Source organism: Carassius gibelio, chromosome A9 (assembly GCF_023724105.1).
Source record: "Carassius gibelio isolate Cgi1373 ecotype wild population from Czech Republic chromosome A9, carGib1.2-hapl.c, whole genome shotgun sequence".
Classification (NCBI taxonomy): domain Eukaryota; kingdom Metazoa; phylum Chordata; class Actinopteri; order Cypriniformes; family Cyprinidae; genus Carassius; species Carassius gibelio.
The window spans coordinates 22281666-22300358 of record NC_068379.1 but is presented as its reverse complement, the minus strand read 5'-3'; the positions used below and the strand labels follow the sequence as shown (position 1 = coordinate 22300358).

The following is an 18693-nucleotide window of genomic DNA, read 5'->3' as shown; positions in this document are numbered from 1 at the left end:
TCTTTGACACACTGTGACGCATTTTCTTTGACTGAAATATCTGGAGGTGAATTTTGCTTTAGGAGAAATCAAACACATGGAAATGTGTTCCATGAGTGCGAGTCTGCTTAAGCATAGCGCAGGCAGTTTGCCTAACATCCTCCCTCCAATGTCTGATGAATGTGACATACAGATGCTTTGATCGCAGGTGGTAAAGTACTCGACTCAAAGCAGAGATTGTAATAGCATCTTCAAATCATTTCTACACAATATTAATCATTTCATTCATTAGCTCATGACATCAAACATGTGGTATTGTTTGAACTACAATAAGTGAAAAAAAAAAAAAAGATTTTCAAAGTAGTCTTGGGGAGTAATTATTTTCTGGTTTCTACGGGCAGCAGCTCACATAGCCTCAGACTTGTCTCCAGTCAGATGACTAGCTCCAGCCCCACTGTGCTATAATTAATCATTACGCAGATGCCAGTGCTTCCCTGTGAGCCTCATCAGTGTGTGTTTCATTGTGCCTTCGCAAGTGTGTATGTGTGTCCAGTTTGCTCTTGACTTTTGCATGCCGACATGTGAAAAACCTAAAACAGAACTCGAGTTGGTCATTCTCAAGGAGTTTGTCGGCTTTCTCACACATTCACGCTCCAGCTACTTCATGCATTCGTTTTCTCATTCATATTCAGTCCGCTGCCCTCACCTCTACCTCAGCCACAAATTCACAGACCACTTTTAATGAGGAAACCCAGACATCCCACTGTCCTGTCCATATGATTGGCCCTGTGGGTAGAAGAACATGGTGATATTATCTGGTGCTGAGCTGTTTTAAAGGAACAAATCACCACAATAAAGGCTGATTTATACTTCTGGGTCAGACCTACCTCATATCCTTTACACCGCAGGCTATCAGTTATCAGTAGTCACTTTTCATTAATACTTCTGCTTCGTTGTCCGCGTCTACGTGCAGTATACATGCAAACCGCTAGTTTGTAGTGTCCATGGGCATGTTGCCGGTGTAAACTGCAGTACCACGACAAAAGCCGAAGAAGAAGCAGGTCGTCAGAGAAGCATTATAGCCATGACGGCAGCAAATAAATATCAAGTCATTAAATCATTATTTAAAACTACAAAAGGAGACAACAACGGAACAGGAGAAGATGGCATTCTTTCCATCTCCACAAGGACTTGTACCATGGCAGATCAACGTTGTTTGCCGTGGACATCTATTGATGTATAATGCTATGTTGTATATAAGCAGACCAATTACAGCGCTTGCAGTCCTCACGCTGTTAGATTTTTGGAGAGGTGCACGTCAGGCTACATCGTAACGGAGTGCGTCTAAGCCTAGGCTACTGCGTAGGTCTGACGCAGAAGTATAAAACAGCCTTTATGTATAACTCACCTTCGTGTCATCCCAAACTCACATGAACATACACACAATATAACGTATTCAGCATGCTCAAGCTGCTTAAGGTACAAAATAACATATTAGTCACTAGGTAATGCCTTATTTGGAAAGACATGAATATCAAGTTCTATGCACTGGTCAGTCTCTGAATCCAGTATCAATTACATGTTCATTTATAAAACAGATTATAATTGAATTATTATTATTATTTTATTTATTAATTATTACACATTAATCGTATAATTAATCTTTAATGTTTGTGAGTGTGAAATTAAGTACAATTAAGTTAATAATGACGGAAGTATGACTTATAATGACTTATTTATGTATTTATTTTTATTAATTTTTTTGTCCCCATTAGGAGGACACATTATAAATATTTTTTTGACAATCTAAAATAGCAGAAGGTTTTGTGTAAGGGGTAGGGTAAGGGGATAGAAAATACAGTTTTTACAGTGTATATTTTATTTGTATTAATTTAATGAATTATTTTCTGAATTATACAAGCCATATCTGTTATATGGACACTAAAAATGAAATAGAGGTACTTCATTTAGTTTTGACCCACTTCTGGTTCTATGCAAATTCAGAGATAATTTTGTTGCAACAGATACAGATTAATATAAAGCTATTGCCATTCGTGCACACCACTGGTGGTCACCATTCACTTTCATTGTGAGAAAAAAAGGAGCTTGAACATTCTGCAAGAGTTCATGTTCCACACAGGTCTTTAAATTAGTCGAATGCATGCTAAAAGAACTTGGACTATGCATACAAATAAATGATGTGACCAGTGGGAGCAGCTCATTCTTACTGGATTCCTCCCCGAAATTGAAATGCAATGCAAGAACAGTCTATATATATATATATATATATATATATATATATATAGATCAAAGCTCTGTCTGTCTTGTGTCCTTTTCTTTTCCTCTCTTTTTTGTACCTGGCTAGTCTGATTGAAGTGATTGGGAGGGGGCTTATAGAAGTCTTCCTCTATCCTCTCATCTCTCCCGCTTGCAAAGACGGGGTTTTTTTTTTTTTGTGCCGCCTGTGGTTTGGTGTGATTTCTATGGCAGGAACACGTGAAGCACTCTTGTTGTACCTGCGGTTCGTGTGCTGAATTTCTTATTGCTACCTCTCTCTCATCTTTCTCTGTCTCTTCTTCTTTGTTTTCCAGGTGTCCTCCAGGTGTCAATCTCGCTAAAAAAGGTGGAGTTGAGCGTTGGAGAGTCCAAGTTTTTCACATGCACAGGTCAGTTTTCCTGCAGCACCACCTCATCACTTCTCTCATGCTGATGTATATGAGAGAGATGCATGAATGCACACAATTTACATAGTGCTGACTCGAGTAGTCATTTATTTAGGTTGAACAGCTTCAACAACCTCTCCAACTGTAAGCAGTATTGAATACTAAGACTAAGGCTTTCTTCATGACCTGGGCCAGTGTGTAAATGCATGTGTACAGTGTGTTTGATTGTTTTATCTTGAACTGACAGCTGTTTTTATATTGGTTGTTTTACAAAAATAGAAAAGGTGTTTTAAAACTTGACTCTAGGGACCTTCAGGGGGCTGTAATGGGTTGTTTCGAGGGAATTTTACCAAATGTATTTTTAAGAGTTGTTCAACATCACCATGCTAACCTATGATACTAATTATGTTGTGTTTATCACAGTTATTAAATTTTATATTATTTGTACAGGCTGTCAAAGCAGAATTAAATCACTGTCAGAGTAATCACATTGACAGTTTGTAATGGTAAAAAAAAAAAAAAACATACACTACCATTCAAAAGTTTTGGATAAGTAAGATGTTTGTTTTTTTGTTTTTTTTTAAGACATACTAGTGTTATATCTTTCACTTGGATATTATAAGTTGCACTGTATAAATATAGCTGGATAAAACAAATACTGTGTCATCTTCATTTCAGATTGCAAAGCAACAAAAAATTTGATTTTTTTTTTTTGGGGGGGGGGGGTATTTTCTATATCCACTGTATAATGCTACAAATGATTTCTGTTTAAAATACCCAATTCTAAGAATCTAAGAATCCCGATTCATCAAATTATCCTGAAAATAAAATTTGTTTTCCAAAATATATGGTTAAAAAATTTTTAATTTAAATTTTAAACAAAGGGCAGCACAACTGTTTTCAACATGGATAAGAAATGTTTGCCCCAAATCCACAATTTACAATGATTTCTAAATGATAATGTGACACTAAAGACTGCTGAAAATTCAGCTTTGCCATCACAGAGATATTGTTATATATTGTTATCAATTGTAATAGCATCTCATAATATTGCTGTTTTTATTTTATTTTATGAGCATTTTTTAATGAGCCTTGTTGATCATAAAAGACATTAAAAAAAAATCCCCAAACTTTTGAAAGGTAGTGTACACACACAATCAATGTGTTTCCTCACATAGTGAAAATATATATAGGATTGTCATGTTTGTGGGTCCTTGCCATTAAAAAATTTGAAACCTTGTTCTCTAGATCGCCAGCTTTGTGTTCATTCCCTTGCTCAAAGGTCCTTATCATTCTAAACCATTCAAGTGTAGTCTGTAAACCACAGGCAAGTTTGTGCTTGGGCAGTGTACTGGAGGAAGGAAACGTGTATGGAGATCCATGTGCACAGGGGAAGATTATGTTGGGCAGGTTTTTTGGTGAAGCTGGGTGCTGTTTTTCTTTTCCACATGGCTGAGCTGCTGTAGTCAGGTTACGCTGTCAGGGCTCTGCTGCTGAGCTCTAGGCACTTCCTGACAGCATGCTTTAAACAGGGTGATGCATGCTGACCCCTGCTGGACGGCCTCCGGATTACAGGTGATTAGCTCACCTGGTATTTACCTCGTGATATGAAGGGTGCACACAAACTCTGCAAACCATCAGGTCAACTAGCTGAGGCAAACCACCATGCTCTCCTTCAAAAATAGCTTTGGGATGTGCAGGAGAGTGTGAGAGAAACTGTATTGGTTTGATGTAAGTTCTATTTTAGGCTTCAGTAGGACAGATTAATTTGGGTGCTGTTTTGGAAGTTATTTGGTCTAGAAGAGTGAATACAGTACACAGTATATAATACCAGCCTGTTGTGTTCAGTGCATACTAAACTAGAAAACATAACCAGGCTCTGATATCTGAAATAGATCATTGGATCAGTCTAGTCGTGTTAGCAAATTATTTAATCCATGGAGAAATGGCTTAATGCATTAGTCATATCACAAAGACTTTGATTTAATTAAATATATTACCAGCTGTTTCAGAGAAAAGCGCAGCACTGTTCATTTACACGTGTGCCACGTGTGTTTTTTTTTTACTGTAACGTGTGTTTTTTACTGTACAATGGTATAATTTGTGAAACAGTCTTAATATTTTCTTATTTTTGTAATAATAGCAATCATGTTATTTTAGTTATGAGTCAAAAACAGTGGAAATGTTAGGTTTAAAACTCAAGTCTTTGCGAAGGGTCAGTTATTCTAGAATGAATCATTCTTCCCACATATAACTTTTTAAGTAATTTGGGGGAAATTCCTGAATATTTCTATAACAATTTATATTGCAGAAAAACTAAATATTATAAAGTAAGTATTATTATTAGTAGTAGTAGTAGTAGTAGTAGTAGTAGTACAATTTCATGCAACCTTAAGAGTGACTGACAGTCCTCTTATTACTGGGACAATTAGCTCAAGTGTCTCGCTCAAGGGCATAGTGTTGATAGCTCATGGATCCCCCTCCCTTTGCACAGCTTGAACCTACAGTCTTTTGGCTGCCAGCCCAGATCTTTAACCGTTATGCCAAAACAAAACTCTTTCACTTCCCAAACTTAACTAAACTCCATTCACAAGTGAAGACAAATTAATGTGAATCCAACAACGTTTGTTTTGGTGACTAGTGACGTGCATTAAGCTTTGTCCCTGAGCCCTTCAACCTCTAACATCAGGGTCCAGCGTCTAAGATTATGCCGTCCTGTCCTCTCCTTGAACCCCTTACGTCCCTCAGATCAGCCTCTGCTCCTTCACTGATAACCCCCTGTACGCTCTCAGTGTTTCTGCCTTGGCAGAGCTGCGTCACAGCGCCGGTTGCATCCTCAGGCCAGTCTGTCTGCCTGGAGCTTTAGTCTCCCGCTCCCCCGTAGTGCAGCCGAAGGCCCCCGTTGTGTGGCTGATTGATGCTTTGAGCGGAGAAGTGCGGCACCATGCTGATGCTTTTTATGACCTTCCAGCAGAGCAGGATTTACAGTGCCAAGCACCTTGGTACCAAGTGTGGGTTCAGCCAGCCGCTCTCTGCAAGGCAAAACACATGACGGGTTTTGTTTATCTCAGTGTGTGTTTGGGAGACAAAGAGAGTGTGTATGCCACTACCAGAGGCTTAAGAGATATCTTTAAAGGCGAAGTTCTGCACCACCAGCGGCACCAAATGGAATGGCAGTGAAATGTGTCAATTTTTTCCCCTTTAGATCAAAACATACTTTCTATAAAAAAAAAAAAAAACAGTGTGTTATAAAAACAATATTTTCAAGTTGTTCTCTAAACTTTTTTTTTTCTGTAGCCTATTGTACTATGACCACATCTGTGTGTCTGTGTGTGTGTGTGTGTTTATAGTGATTGGGGAGCCTGTGAGTCTGGACTGGTATAACCCGCAGGGGGAGCGGATGGTCCCGTCTCAGCGGGTGGCCCTACACAATGAAGGTGTTCGTTCCAGACTCACCCTCTACAATGCCAAAATAGAAGATGCTGGAATCTACCGATGCCAGGCCAGCGACGCACAGGGACATACACAGGAGGCCACTGTGGTGCTGGAAATCTACCGTGAGTAACAAATACATAAATAACAAATAAATCTGCTCATACCTGCCTTTTATTGTCATCACCGTTCTTATAACTTCATTGATGTAGATGCATTCCAAATGGGATTAGAAATGAAAAGGGGCTTGGAATTAAATATTTCACAAAATGCCTTTTAATGAATGAATTTGGGTTTCCTTGTACATTAGAACCACATAATTACATTTAGCTTTTTCAACAGTACTTTTAAAATTTTCTTTTTAAAAATAAAGAAGTATGAAAACTAGGATTCGATAAATTGCAAAAATAAACAATCTAAATGCATGCAATAAAATCAAGAACTGTGTTGCATTATCAAAATTTACTTTTGGATGAACAAGCAGGAGCGATACATTTTGTGTATTCTAATTTTGGCCTTTATATGTACATTACAATTTTAAGAGTTGAGTGTCAGAAAATGACACGAGTCAGAACTGAGCTACACTGAACTTCAGTGAATCAATGTTTAGTATACAGCATATTGCTTTTGTTTAGAGACAGAACCAGTTAGAGAATTTTAAGAATTTCTATTCTAAATCATCAGTGATTCAACACTGTGGGGCTCTTCAGCACAAAAAGCAAGCAGCTTTACTCTTCCCTGCTCAACACACAGAATCCACCCAGGGGACACCAGGCTTCCTGGCACGCCTGTGGTCTCTGAGCGGTGGGGATGCTGTCCCTTTCAGCATCCCATCACTGTCAAAGCCCAGTGGTGGGAGACCAGTCAGAGATACTTTAATGATTGTCTTTTTTGCTCTATTTTACAAATAAACAGTGAAAATTACAAGTTGGATTTTCATGTGGAGAATTAAAGTTCTGACATTGAGGTTTGCATTTCAATTCACCTGTTTTCTTTAGATAATAAGTGTTTAAATATCTTGAAATGGGTTGTCATCTTAAGTAAATGTATTTCACGTATTTCCTCTAAAGCAGTGGTTTTCAACCGGTGGTATTGCAGGTGGGCCGCCAATTATTTTCGGTTCATTTCCAGTCCATTCTAGGGCTGTGCGATTAAAAGAAAACGTCCTAAAATCACGATTTGAGCGTGCGCATATGCCTAACTCCAGGTTCACACACTGTCTGTGATGCGCCTTTTTTCTGAGCCAATGTTGACGGATCAGAGCGTTCTCACTGTGGTAAAAGGCTAGAAATAAAAACGTGCGAAAATAATTCATGTCTAACACATGAGCATAGAGTGAATTTGTTAGTGAACAGGATGCAGTTTAAGTGAGAGGAGACACGTTTTAAGTGTGCACACTCTCTCCTCGCAAAGCAGCGTGTATCTGAGCAAGCACGACCGGTTTTGTGACAGAGCAAAGGAAATCTGCTGCGAACAGAGAGATTCGCACTCGTGCATTATTTTAATGTGCTTTCGCGTTATATTTATGCGCTCTCACTGCTGACCGCATACACATACTGAATACACACTGCAAACACCTGAGGCACCACTACAATTAATGAGCTCTATGAACAATGCATGGCAAAACAGAAAAAAAAGTCCCTGTATACAGGATTTTTTTTTTTTTTTTTGCCACAAGTCTATACATTTTTTTACATCTTCACTATATTGATCATTTTGACTTATGTCTGTTCTAGAGATGTTAAAACTTTTTGATAAAGCTCTGATTGGTTTTCTTTTGGAAATATGTTTCAAATTAATCGTGAATGCATTTATGACTGTAAAAGCACAATTGCAAAATTTATCAAAAAAATCACGATAGTTTTTTTTTTTTTTTTGTCCATATCGCACAGCCCTAGTTTATTCAATAAATATAGTTTAAAATCTAGCTTCTGAGTACTAAGTTATTAACCCAACAATAGCGGGGTCAGTTAATTTTTTTGAAGTGGGCCGCGCAAACATATGTGTTTGGTTGTGTGGGCCGCGAGTTGAAAAAGTTTGGGAACCACTGCTCTAAAGTTTGTTTGTCTACAGTAACATACATTATTTCAATGCAAAGACAGAAGAAATGTTGTTACCCTCCATCTGTTCTCATTTGTTCTCTTGAGAGATTATATTTGATGCAAACTTTTATCTCAAATGATCATACATTTAAATTTAGATTTATTCAGCATATTACAAGGAGGCATGCTTTTACATGTCACGGCCATAAAAGCAATTCAAGACTACTGTGTATTGATGCGAATTGCAATGGAACAACATCTTGGAACAGCTATTTGGGAATCCATTACATAGCTAAGGACATTATGTGTGTTAGCACAAAAAAAACCCTCCACCATTGGAAATGCTGTCACTGAAATAGCTGTTTTGATTTTCCCTGTGAATAGAGGACATCCAAAAGCTTTCAAAGAGAACCTCACAATGCAAAGGAAATGGACGTGCTCCATCCGAAGATGTTTGACAAATGTGTTGATGTAAAGCTAAATGTAATTCCCCCAACAACGAGACAGCTGCCACCACACGACAGAGAGAGAACCAGCATTACTGAGAGGGGAAAATAGTTATGTTGTGGTCAACTGAATGCTCCTTAGCATGGTGCATAAAAGGAATAGTTTTGCTCTTATATTTCTTCTTATATGTTGCACAGAAGAACTTTTTTACACATGAAAGTGAGAAAATAATGATAGAATTGTAATCTTTGAGTAAACCAATCCTTTTGAAAGCACACCTTGATTCATTCCTTTATAAAACTCTTGAATTAATAGGGAAAAGGTGACTAAAAGTAATAAAGAATGAGAGTGAAAACAAGACATGCCAAGCCCAGACAAAGTGAAGAAGAAAGGAAAAGGTGCCAGGCTGAGGAAACTTCTCTCTGGCTTCAAAGACTTAAAGCACAGGGGTAAAACAAGGCTACATGAAATGTTCACTCTTTCTCTTTTTTTCTTTTTTTATGTATGAGAATTATATTTCTAATCCTCAGTGTGTTTAATTAGTAGATATTGCAAAACTTTCAGAGTTTCTTTCACAAGCTCTCTTCTCTGTGGCTGACTTTGTTCCAGGCTTGGCATTTGCCTATGTTCCATTAGAAGTTGTATTTAGAGCGTTGGGAGCCATGTGTAAACAGACATGACTCACAGATCAATACACAGAGTCACTTTGCTGATGAGGATGTGCGGCATCATACAGACCTCTGAAGACACATTTTCTTATGCTGCGGTGTAGCAGATGTTTACACCAGCTTCCCACGCAAACAAAATGTGGTTTCCTCACTGGGTGGTCTAAACTAGGATACCAAAGCCCTCATATATATATATATTATTTTTTTTTCTTTTTCTTTCATCTTCATACATCTTCGATTTTAAGTGTTACAAATTAAATATGTACAACTTTGATCCAACATCCTGAGCAATTAGCAACATATAACTTATTTTTTAAAGATCATTATTTTGTGTATTTGGTGTAACAGAATATGTTGACATGCTTTAATGTAAAGAAAAACATTATTCAAATTCTGTACATTACTGTAGGCCCTCTATGCCCCGCCTCTCTCAAATGCGTAATTTTCTACAAAGACCTTCCTTCCGACAAGCGCAGTCTGCTCTGATTGGCCAACTGACCCAGTGCATTGTGATTGGCCCAACACTGCAAGAACTCCTCGGAAATGTAATGTCCCTTTCCATAATTGCAAGCTTCATCTTTCAAAATAAATGTAAAGACAGTTAATAATGTCCTTAGTTTTTCTATCAGTTAAAGCCCAAAGAGGAACAGAGTGCTGTGACAGACACAGTGATGAAGCTCGTATGTGTTTGCAGTACACAAGAAACGGACGGTTAAGACAGCTGCATTTGAACATTAAATAGCAAATACTTAAACTAATAACAAAACATACTTACAGTAGCTTATTCAGAAGCGCCAGATTGTCATGCAAAGTCAGAATTACCCTTCTCTCCTAGGTTCACGAAGCGGTCATCTATAAAATGCATTGCTGTTCTGTTGTAAGTAATCTTAAAGATTCCTAAATTCATCTACTTTCGGAAGAGCAAATAAAGTGCTTTTGCTTTCGCATGGATACACACAGCATGTCCCTGACATGGCTGCTTCAACACTAACTGCGGTTACTGAAACCATACCTTCTTTCTTTGCGTGAACATTTGGGTGGGATTATGCAAATATTTCCACAAAGTGATGTAGAGATATGGGGTATGTTTGAATGAGCCTTAACTTTCATACATATCTCTTTGAATTTGAGACTTTAGTCTTTGCAACTTTACAGATCTTCTCCATGCACAAGAGTTTGTAACACTCCAAAGAGAAAGAAAAAACTGAAATCACATCATATGACCCCTTTAATCAGACAGATTAGTATTTACTTTTGAACGGTAGTGTATATAAGAGTAGCATTTCACAATCATTTTCTCCCCCACGATCCACAGAGAAGCTGACGTTCAGAGATGTGAGGTCTCCTCAGGAGTTTCGACAGGGTGATGTGGCTGAAGTGGTCTGTGATGTCACCAGCTCCCCCGTACCTGTGGTCTCTTGGTTTTACAACAATGTGGAAATCATTGAAGACACTGAGAGTAAGTAATCTGCCATACTGACTATATTGTAAAGCACACCTTTGCAGCTAAATATAAGATACGTATTGTCACTTTAATTGTTGAAAATTATTGTAGAATTCAAGTTGCTCTGGAGATGATTTGACAAAAAAAAAGAGAAAACAATTGTCAAAAAGAAACCAACAAAATAAATAAATAAATGCTTAAAGTATTATTATTATAAAGGTTTTAAGACCTTGTTTTACTGCAGGACTTAAAAATGTTATACCTTTCTCAACTTATTTGTGACAAGTGTTAACATGTGAGTTTGTAAAAATTAAAAATAATACTGTTTTTTGTAGATGTGATATCAGCCAGCAATAAATATAGCTCCTCATAGTCATTATCAGGCCATCAAATATTTTGTTTTCCAGAATTTCAGCTCCTACAAAACAACAATTTGCAAGTCCAGAGAGTAACTAAAGCAGATGAAGGAGTGTATCGCTGCGAGGCCAGAGTCGAGGCCAGGGGAGAGATCGACTTCCGGGACATCATCCTGGTGGTTAACGGTGAGTTTGGGAAGCTGTTATGTCCACTGAGATGGATCCAGTAGTCTTTCTAAGGATCTGTCAGTTTAATAAATACATTATCACATTCACAAGTAAATTTTTTTGGTGAACTGTTCCTTTAAACATAGTCATCCCACCCTCATCTTTCAGAAGAAAGCCATGTATATTCCATTTTCTCAATGACATTAGTCCTGTGCCTTCTAATGGGAAGGAAACGACACAGTGACATCACCACTTCTGCGTGTAATGTTTGCATGCCCATTGTTAATGATAGCAAACATGAACGGGTGTCTGTTTAGTTTACTTCTGATACTTTCCTTGCTGATCTAATCATGGTCCTCAATGAAGCATGACCGATAATCCAGCCGACATGACAGCAATACATATCAGAGGCCGACATAAAATAAATGCCACTCTGCGGTGCTGTTCAGAAGCCCATGGTCAGATAAGTGTTAGATAGAGGATACAAAATTAATATGTCTTTGTCCTCTTGGAGATGTTTTGATCTTTTTGTTATCGGTTGAAAAGTCTGGACATTTTAAAATGACTTTGAAATACCCGGGCCATACATACTAAACAGTGTCTCTGTAATGTTGTAGCTTTAATGCATGAGTTAGGCTGCAGGGAGCTTAGCCTGTCTCTTGCCCCCTGTGTAATATGTATGTATATGAATATAGATATGAATAGAAATTAAATGAAAGTGACGGTTCAAGAAACGGAGATGATTTCTTATGCAGACGTTTTCTTGTAATTAGTTTGCATGAATGAGCAGCACTGTAATTTTATTGCATAGCTCATATGAGTTCTCAGAAGTTGTCACAGATATTTCTTCAAAAAATGTAAAATTCATTTGAATAGCATAAAAGAAGAAAAGAAGTCTAGTAAAAACAGTGATATTGAAATATTAATGCAATTTAAAACAACTATTTTCTTTTTTAATGTATTTTAAAATCTTATTTATTTCAAAGCTGAATATTCAGCAGGGATTACTTCAGACTTCAGTGTCGCATGATCCTTCAGAAATCATTCTGATATGCTGATTTGCTACTTGTTAAATTTAGTTGTGCAGCTTAATATTTTTGTGAAAACCTTAAACAAACAGAAGATTGCATTTATTTTAAATAGATGCCATATAGATCCCATATTTTTTATATTATAAATATATTTACTGTCACTTTGAAGCAATGTATTGTAGCTGCCTCGGATTAACAATGAAAATATTAATAAGATATCAGTGGTTTTTACTCCAGTTTCTGACTTGTTGGTCTTCATACAGTACTTCAAAATAATTGCTTTATTGTAATTTTTATTTGTAGCTGAATTATTAGCCTTTAAAAGTGTTTAGTTCAGGGATTTCTTACCGTGCTCCTGGTGAGCTACCATCCTGCAGACTTCAGTTCCAATCCTGCTCCAACACACCTGTCAGGGCTACTTGATAACTACAGACAGGTGTGTTGGAGCAGGGTTGGAACTAAAGTCTGCAGGATGGTAGCTCATGTACAGGTGCTTCTCAATAAATTAGAATGTTGAGGAAAAGTTACTTTTTTTCAGTAATTCAACTCAAATTGTGAAACTTGTGAATTCAGTGCACACAGACTGAAGTCTTTGGTACTTTTAATTGTGATGATTTTGGCTCACATTGAACAAAAACCCGCCAATTCACTATCTCAGCAAATAAGAATACTTCATAAAACCAATAAAAACAACACATTTAGTGAATTGTTGGCCTTCTGAGAAGGATGTTCATTTACTGTACATGTACTGAATACTTGGTAGGGGCTCCATTTGCTTTAATTACGGTCTCAATTCAGCGTGCCATGGAGGTGATCAGTTTGTGGCCCTGCTGATGTGGTATGGAAGCCCAGGTTTCTTTGACAGTAGCCTTCAGCTCATCTGCATTGTTTGGTCTCTTGTTTCTCATCTTGCTCTTGACAATAGCCCATAAAATCCCTATGGGGTTCAGGTCTGGTGAGTTTGCTGGCCAGTCAAGCACACCAACACCATTGTCATTTATCCAGCTTTTGGTGCTTTTGGCAGTGTGGGTAGCTGCCAAATCCTGCTGGAAAATGAAATCAGCATCTTCAAAAAGCTGGTCAGCAGAAGGAAGCTTGAAGTGCTCCAAGATTTCTTGGTAAACAGGTGCAGTGACTTTGGTTTTCAAAAAACACAATGGGCCAATCAGATGAGTCAGTGAATATATATGTCTGTGTATTGGCACAATAGTTCAATTAATTTGCCAATTTCATTCATCATTATAAGTAGTAATAGGATGCAAATAGGTAGCCTAATTCTAATACATGTATTGACTATCCATCATTACATTACCAAATACTTAGACTATTTCAGTCTGTGGGCATTGAATTTATTTAATACATGCGTTGCACAATTTGTGTTGAATTATAAATGAATAAATAAATTATATTTTCCTCGACATTCTAATTTATTGAGAAGCACCTGTAGTTGGTTAAGCAAAAGGTAAGTTCAGTCTATGTTAGATGGTTTGATGGCCTGATCTGATGTCTTAATGCCCAATTGTGTAGAGCTATTTCAGTTTGGCATGCGTATCTGGGAATAGGTTAAATTAGATTACTGCCTTTAGAAAATAGGCATCGATTGGCAAGAAAGTCAATGATAATCTTGTTGGAATCATTTTGGTGCATGACAGCCCAGTGCTGTGCGGTGTGTGTGTGTGTGTGTGTTCCCTCCATGAATCTTACCACGATTCCACCGTGTGTGTGCACCACATTTAAAGGGATATTTGTTCACATATTACTGAGAAATTAAACATCTGTAATTATTTACCTAATGTGATGTTGTTCAAAACCCATGACTGACTTTTTACTGCGAAAGAGAAGAGTATTCCTGAAGATTGTTTTGGTTGTTGTTGTTTTTTTCATGCAGTTACAATGAATGTGAAGTTTAACCTTAAAAAAGAATTGCATCCTTATCATCTTAAAAGTTGTCCATAATAATTATATATATATATATATATATATATATATATATATATATATATATATATATATATATATATATATAAAATGTCCAGACTTTTCAACCGATAACAAAAAGATCAAAACATCTATATATATATATATATATATATATATATATATATATATATATATATATATATATATATATATATATATATATATATATATATATATAGCCTGCAGGAAAAAACAGTTCTTGTGCCTGGCTGTTCTGATGGTCAGTGCTCTGTAGCGCCGACCAGAAGTCAACAGTTCGAAGAGAGAGTGGGCTAGATGTGAAGGTTCCAAGGTGATTTTCTTAGCCCTTTTCCTCACTCTGGAGATGTAAACATCTTGAGCCACTTTCACACTGCCATTCCGGCAAATACACGGGTAAAGTGTTCCGGCAATTGTTCCCGGGTCGCTAGATTTTGCACTTTCACACTGCCAGTGATGACCCGGGATATGTGCGTGCTTTCACTGTAAAGATCCTGTAACGACACGTGACATCAGGGCGTGACATGTAATGTATGAGTCAAAAACGCTAGGCACGTTATACTTTCACTGAAGCAAGCGAACAATCTCGCCGTCAGCGCGGAAAGTGAGGAACTAACTGATCTCTGCTTCATTACAGTTTGCACATATTTTTTTGTTGCGAACATTGATCTTTCTTCGAAACAGACGGTAAAAGAGTCGCGCGATAACGTGCGTCATCACTTCGACACGGCATTAGATCTGGCTTTTGTTCACACAGCGTTCATCCCGGGTCGAACCCCGCAATGTTACTAGGTCCCCGACCCGGATTCAATGCCGGAATCAATCCCTGGACGTGGTTGCTTTCACACAGAAGGCGACACGGCAATGTTCTGGCAATATGCCGGGTCCGACGTGCAGTGTGAAAGGGGCTTTGGAGACTTGGTAGAGGCGCACCAATAATCCTCCCAGCAGTCCTGACTGTCCACTGTAGTCTCTTGATGTCTGATTTTGTAGATGAACCAAACCAGACAGTTATGGATGAAAACAGCACAGACTCAATGATAGCAGAGTAGAACTGTTTCAACAGCTCCTGTGCCAGGTTGAATCGTGGGGTCCACGATCATCTCCACAGTTTTGAGTGTGTTGAGTCCAGGTTGTTGTGACTGCATCAGACAACCAGCTCTTTAACCTCCTGTCTGTAAGCAGATTGTCTCTGTCCTTGATGAGGCCGATGACTGTAGTGTCATCCGCAAACTTCAGAAGCTAGACAGAGGGTTCTTATGAAGTGCAGTTAATTGTGTAGAGAGAGAAGAGCAGTGGGGAGAGAACACAACCCAGGGACGACAGTGCTGATAGTGATACTGCTGGATGTGAGTTTGCCCAGCTTCACTAGCTGCTGCCTGTCTGTCAGGAAACTGGTGATCCATGAACAGATGGAGATGGGCACAAAGAACTGTGTGAGTTTGTTTGAGAGGAGGTCATGTATGATGGTATTGAAGGCCAAACTGAAGTCCACAAATAGGATACTTGCGTAATTTGCAAGTCTGTCGAGGTGTTGTAGGATGCAGTGCCAAGTTGACTTTATTTAGCTCCAGAGATCTGTTGAAGAAAGCCGAAGTGCTTTACAGATTAGAAAAAAGAAGTTAGAAATAATAATAGATACTGTACAAAAAGACTATCAAATTTAAAATACAACAGTAATAAAACAAAAACTGAACCAATGATCATGGGGTAATGGAAGCAACAGAGAATAGATTTGTCTTTACAGCAGACTTAAAAGCAGAAATTGAGGGAGCTAATCTAAGGTGAAGAGGAAGACTGTTCCAGAGTTTTGGACCTACAGTTGCAAAAGCGTGATCACTTCGTTTTTGTTTAGATCTAGGCACAATGAGCAGACAAAGATCACTGGACCTCAACGTTCTAGAAGGGATGTACAAACAGAGCAGGTTTGTCAGGTACTGAGGGGCCAAATTATTGAGGGTAATCAGTGCAGTGCAGATAAAAATTGGAGTTACCTGTTCACACTTGTGAGACCCAGAGTAGTCTAGCAGCTGTGTTTGCATTAACTGTAGATGGGAGAGGGAAGACTGAGAAACGCCTCACATTCACGCTATCATAACAACTCGTTTAGATTATTGTAATTAGTGAATTACAATAATCTAAACGAGTTGTTATGAAATTGTGAATCACCGTTTGGAAATTACTCTATGATAAGAAGATTGATAAATCAGTCAGTGAGTAGAACTCGAGAACCAGATAAGTGTGAACTGTTTGTTGTTGTTGTTGTTCTTTTGTATCCATTGAAAAGATCTCATTCAAATGAATGATTCATCCATGACTCGTTCTTGATTCTTTGGCACATACATAAATTAATGAGAGAATGGCAATGTCAAATTTTTACATTCTCATACAAATCTATCATTTGACTTATATAGGAATAAAGTTTCCAAATCGTATGGGTCAACATTTTCCTTTTTTGTTTTGCAGAAGACAGAAAGTATTGTGGGTTTGGAACAGCATGATGGTGAACTATCACTTTAAGTATGAAAAGAGTACATTTGTAAGATCAAATTCAGAGAAACGATAAAAACCTCTTCACAAAAGTGTCTGCAGTACCCTGTGTGTGATCTTTGAGCTGCCCACTCACTAAGGCACCATCATTACCACCTGCTCAACTGTAAGACTGCGTCCAAGGTTAGAACTATTTAACCCTGGAGAGCAGACAAAGCTTGCTGTGCTGTTCTGGTTTGAGACTGAACCCCAGCAGTAATGATGATGATGCCCATTAGGACCTCCGCGACTGTCATTTCATCAACAAAAGCACACTTATTTCTGCTTCAAAGTGCCCTTGCAGGAGTAATGCATGCTGTTGATGCACTGAAGACAAATAGCAAATGGCAAAACAATTGTGGCATTAATTTGAACTTGGCTGTCAGCTGTTTGGGTCTACCTAATGAATGACCCATAATCTGCAGGGGGGAAAGCAAATAGTATGTGCGTTTATGATTTCTAATAAAGGATGAGAGGGATGTGTTAATATACTGCCAAGTCAGGCTGAAAGTGACCATGAATAAAACATCCATTTAATCTAATCTTTTTACCCCGGCACACACTCCATTAAATTGTGTTATGTCTTTAAACCAGTCACAACTCAGAATGATGCCTTTTTGCCAGACAGGATGGCTCCATCTATTTCCTAAATCCAAACAAATATAAAAAATGAAATAAAAATGCAAAAGGAAGCAAAAATGCTGTATTTATAAATCGGTGTAGGAAGTTTGCAAAAGAACATGCTGCTTGCTATTATTGAAACTATGTGAACGCTGTTCCCTCTCAGGTGAATTACCTCATTCTGAAGGGAATGGCAGAGTAATTTCTGAATGAGTCGAAATTGGGTTATGTTCAATCTGAAATCACTGTATCACCTTCCAGTTCTCTGCAGAGGCAGAAATATAAAAATTCACACTCAAATAATCGCACAATTCCCATAATAGACTGTGCCAATGAAAATCGCTGTCAGCCTGACCTTGGAGTTCACAAATAGCGCTTTAAAGACTCTTTCAAATGTAAATCAAATGTAAATCTTTCAAATTCGATTTTTTTTGGGGGGGATATAAACTGTGAATAAAAATGTGTGAGATTGTTAGTGGAAGTTTTTTTGAGGACATCTAGGTTGACCTATTGTGTGACCCCATAGTTTTCTCCATTCACCTTTCACTATATAATTAAGTGGACTGCTCTGGACATATTGATTCAGACACAATGGGTGGCTGATGTATTTATTCATTCTTTTTTTGGCTTGTGAGGGGGCATTTTGAGTGTGTTCACCTTGTTGATGATCTGTATGCACAGGGGATGAAGGTGAGTGAATAAGGAGTTAGTTCTATCAACTGCCCTGTAAAACTCACTACATTACAGGATAATACAGCATTTGGTTGTCATACATTCTAAAACATTTTCAGCATGAGCAGAATTTGTACAGTGAAAGTTAAAAGTTAAATCTTGGATCTCATGAAAACACCATCTGAGCGTTAATTTAGCTCAATGGTTGCCACATGCTGTCAACCACCATTTCCCGGGACGTGAGAACATGTTGATGGCGTTTGAATGGATGTGAATAAGTATTTGTTGAGACATTTGAGAAATAAGATGAAAACTTTCAAGAGACTTCACATTAAAAATAATTTGAAGGTTTTTTGTATTTGTATAATTCAAAAGTCACAGAGACCTTATACAATATTTTTCTTTCTCGAACAGTTCCGCCCATCGTCTCTGTGCCACAGCAGTCTTTTAATGCTACTGCAGACTATGGAGAATCTGTGACCTTCACCTGTCGGGCCTACGGCTCACCTGAACCTGATGTTACTTGGCACAGGTATGTCAAACTCACCATTGCTGAAAACACAGAGTGTCATGTTCAATTTTATGGAAATATACAGATGTCTAAAGCCACTTTTTGTGTATATAATGCTTTCAAGTGCACTTATAATGCTTTTTATTATTCAGAAAATCATATTATTTAAAT

General features: G+C 37.9%; 1 protein-coding gene across 4 annotated transcripts in view; it reads left to right on the top strand.

The window, feature by feature from the left end:
* Positions 1 to 18693, top strand: part of LOC128019989 (neural cell adhesion molecule 2-like) — a 199490-nt gene that overhangs the window by 138700 nt on the left and 42097 nt on the right. For all 4 annotated transcript variants that reach the window (XM_052606472.1, XM_052606471.1, XM_052606470.1 and 1 more), the window contains exons 2-6: positions 2571 to 2645; positions 5993 to 6199; positions 10547 to 10690; positions 11083 to 11217; positions 18426 to 18543. In XM_052606472.1, coding sequence (XP_052462432.1) covers positions 2571 to 2645; positions 5993 to 6199; positions 10547 to 10690; positions 11083 to 11217; positions 18426 to 18543 — 679 coding nt within the window. The remainder of the gene's footprint in view (positions 1 to 2570; positions 2646 to 5992; positions 6200 to 10546; positions 10691 to 11082; positions 11218 to 18425; positions 18544 to 18693) is intronic.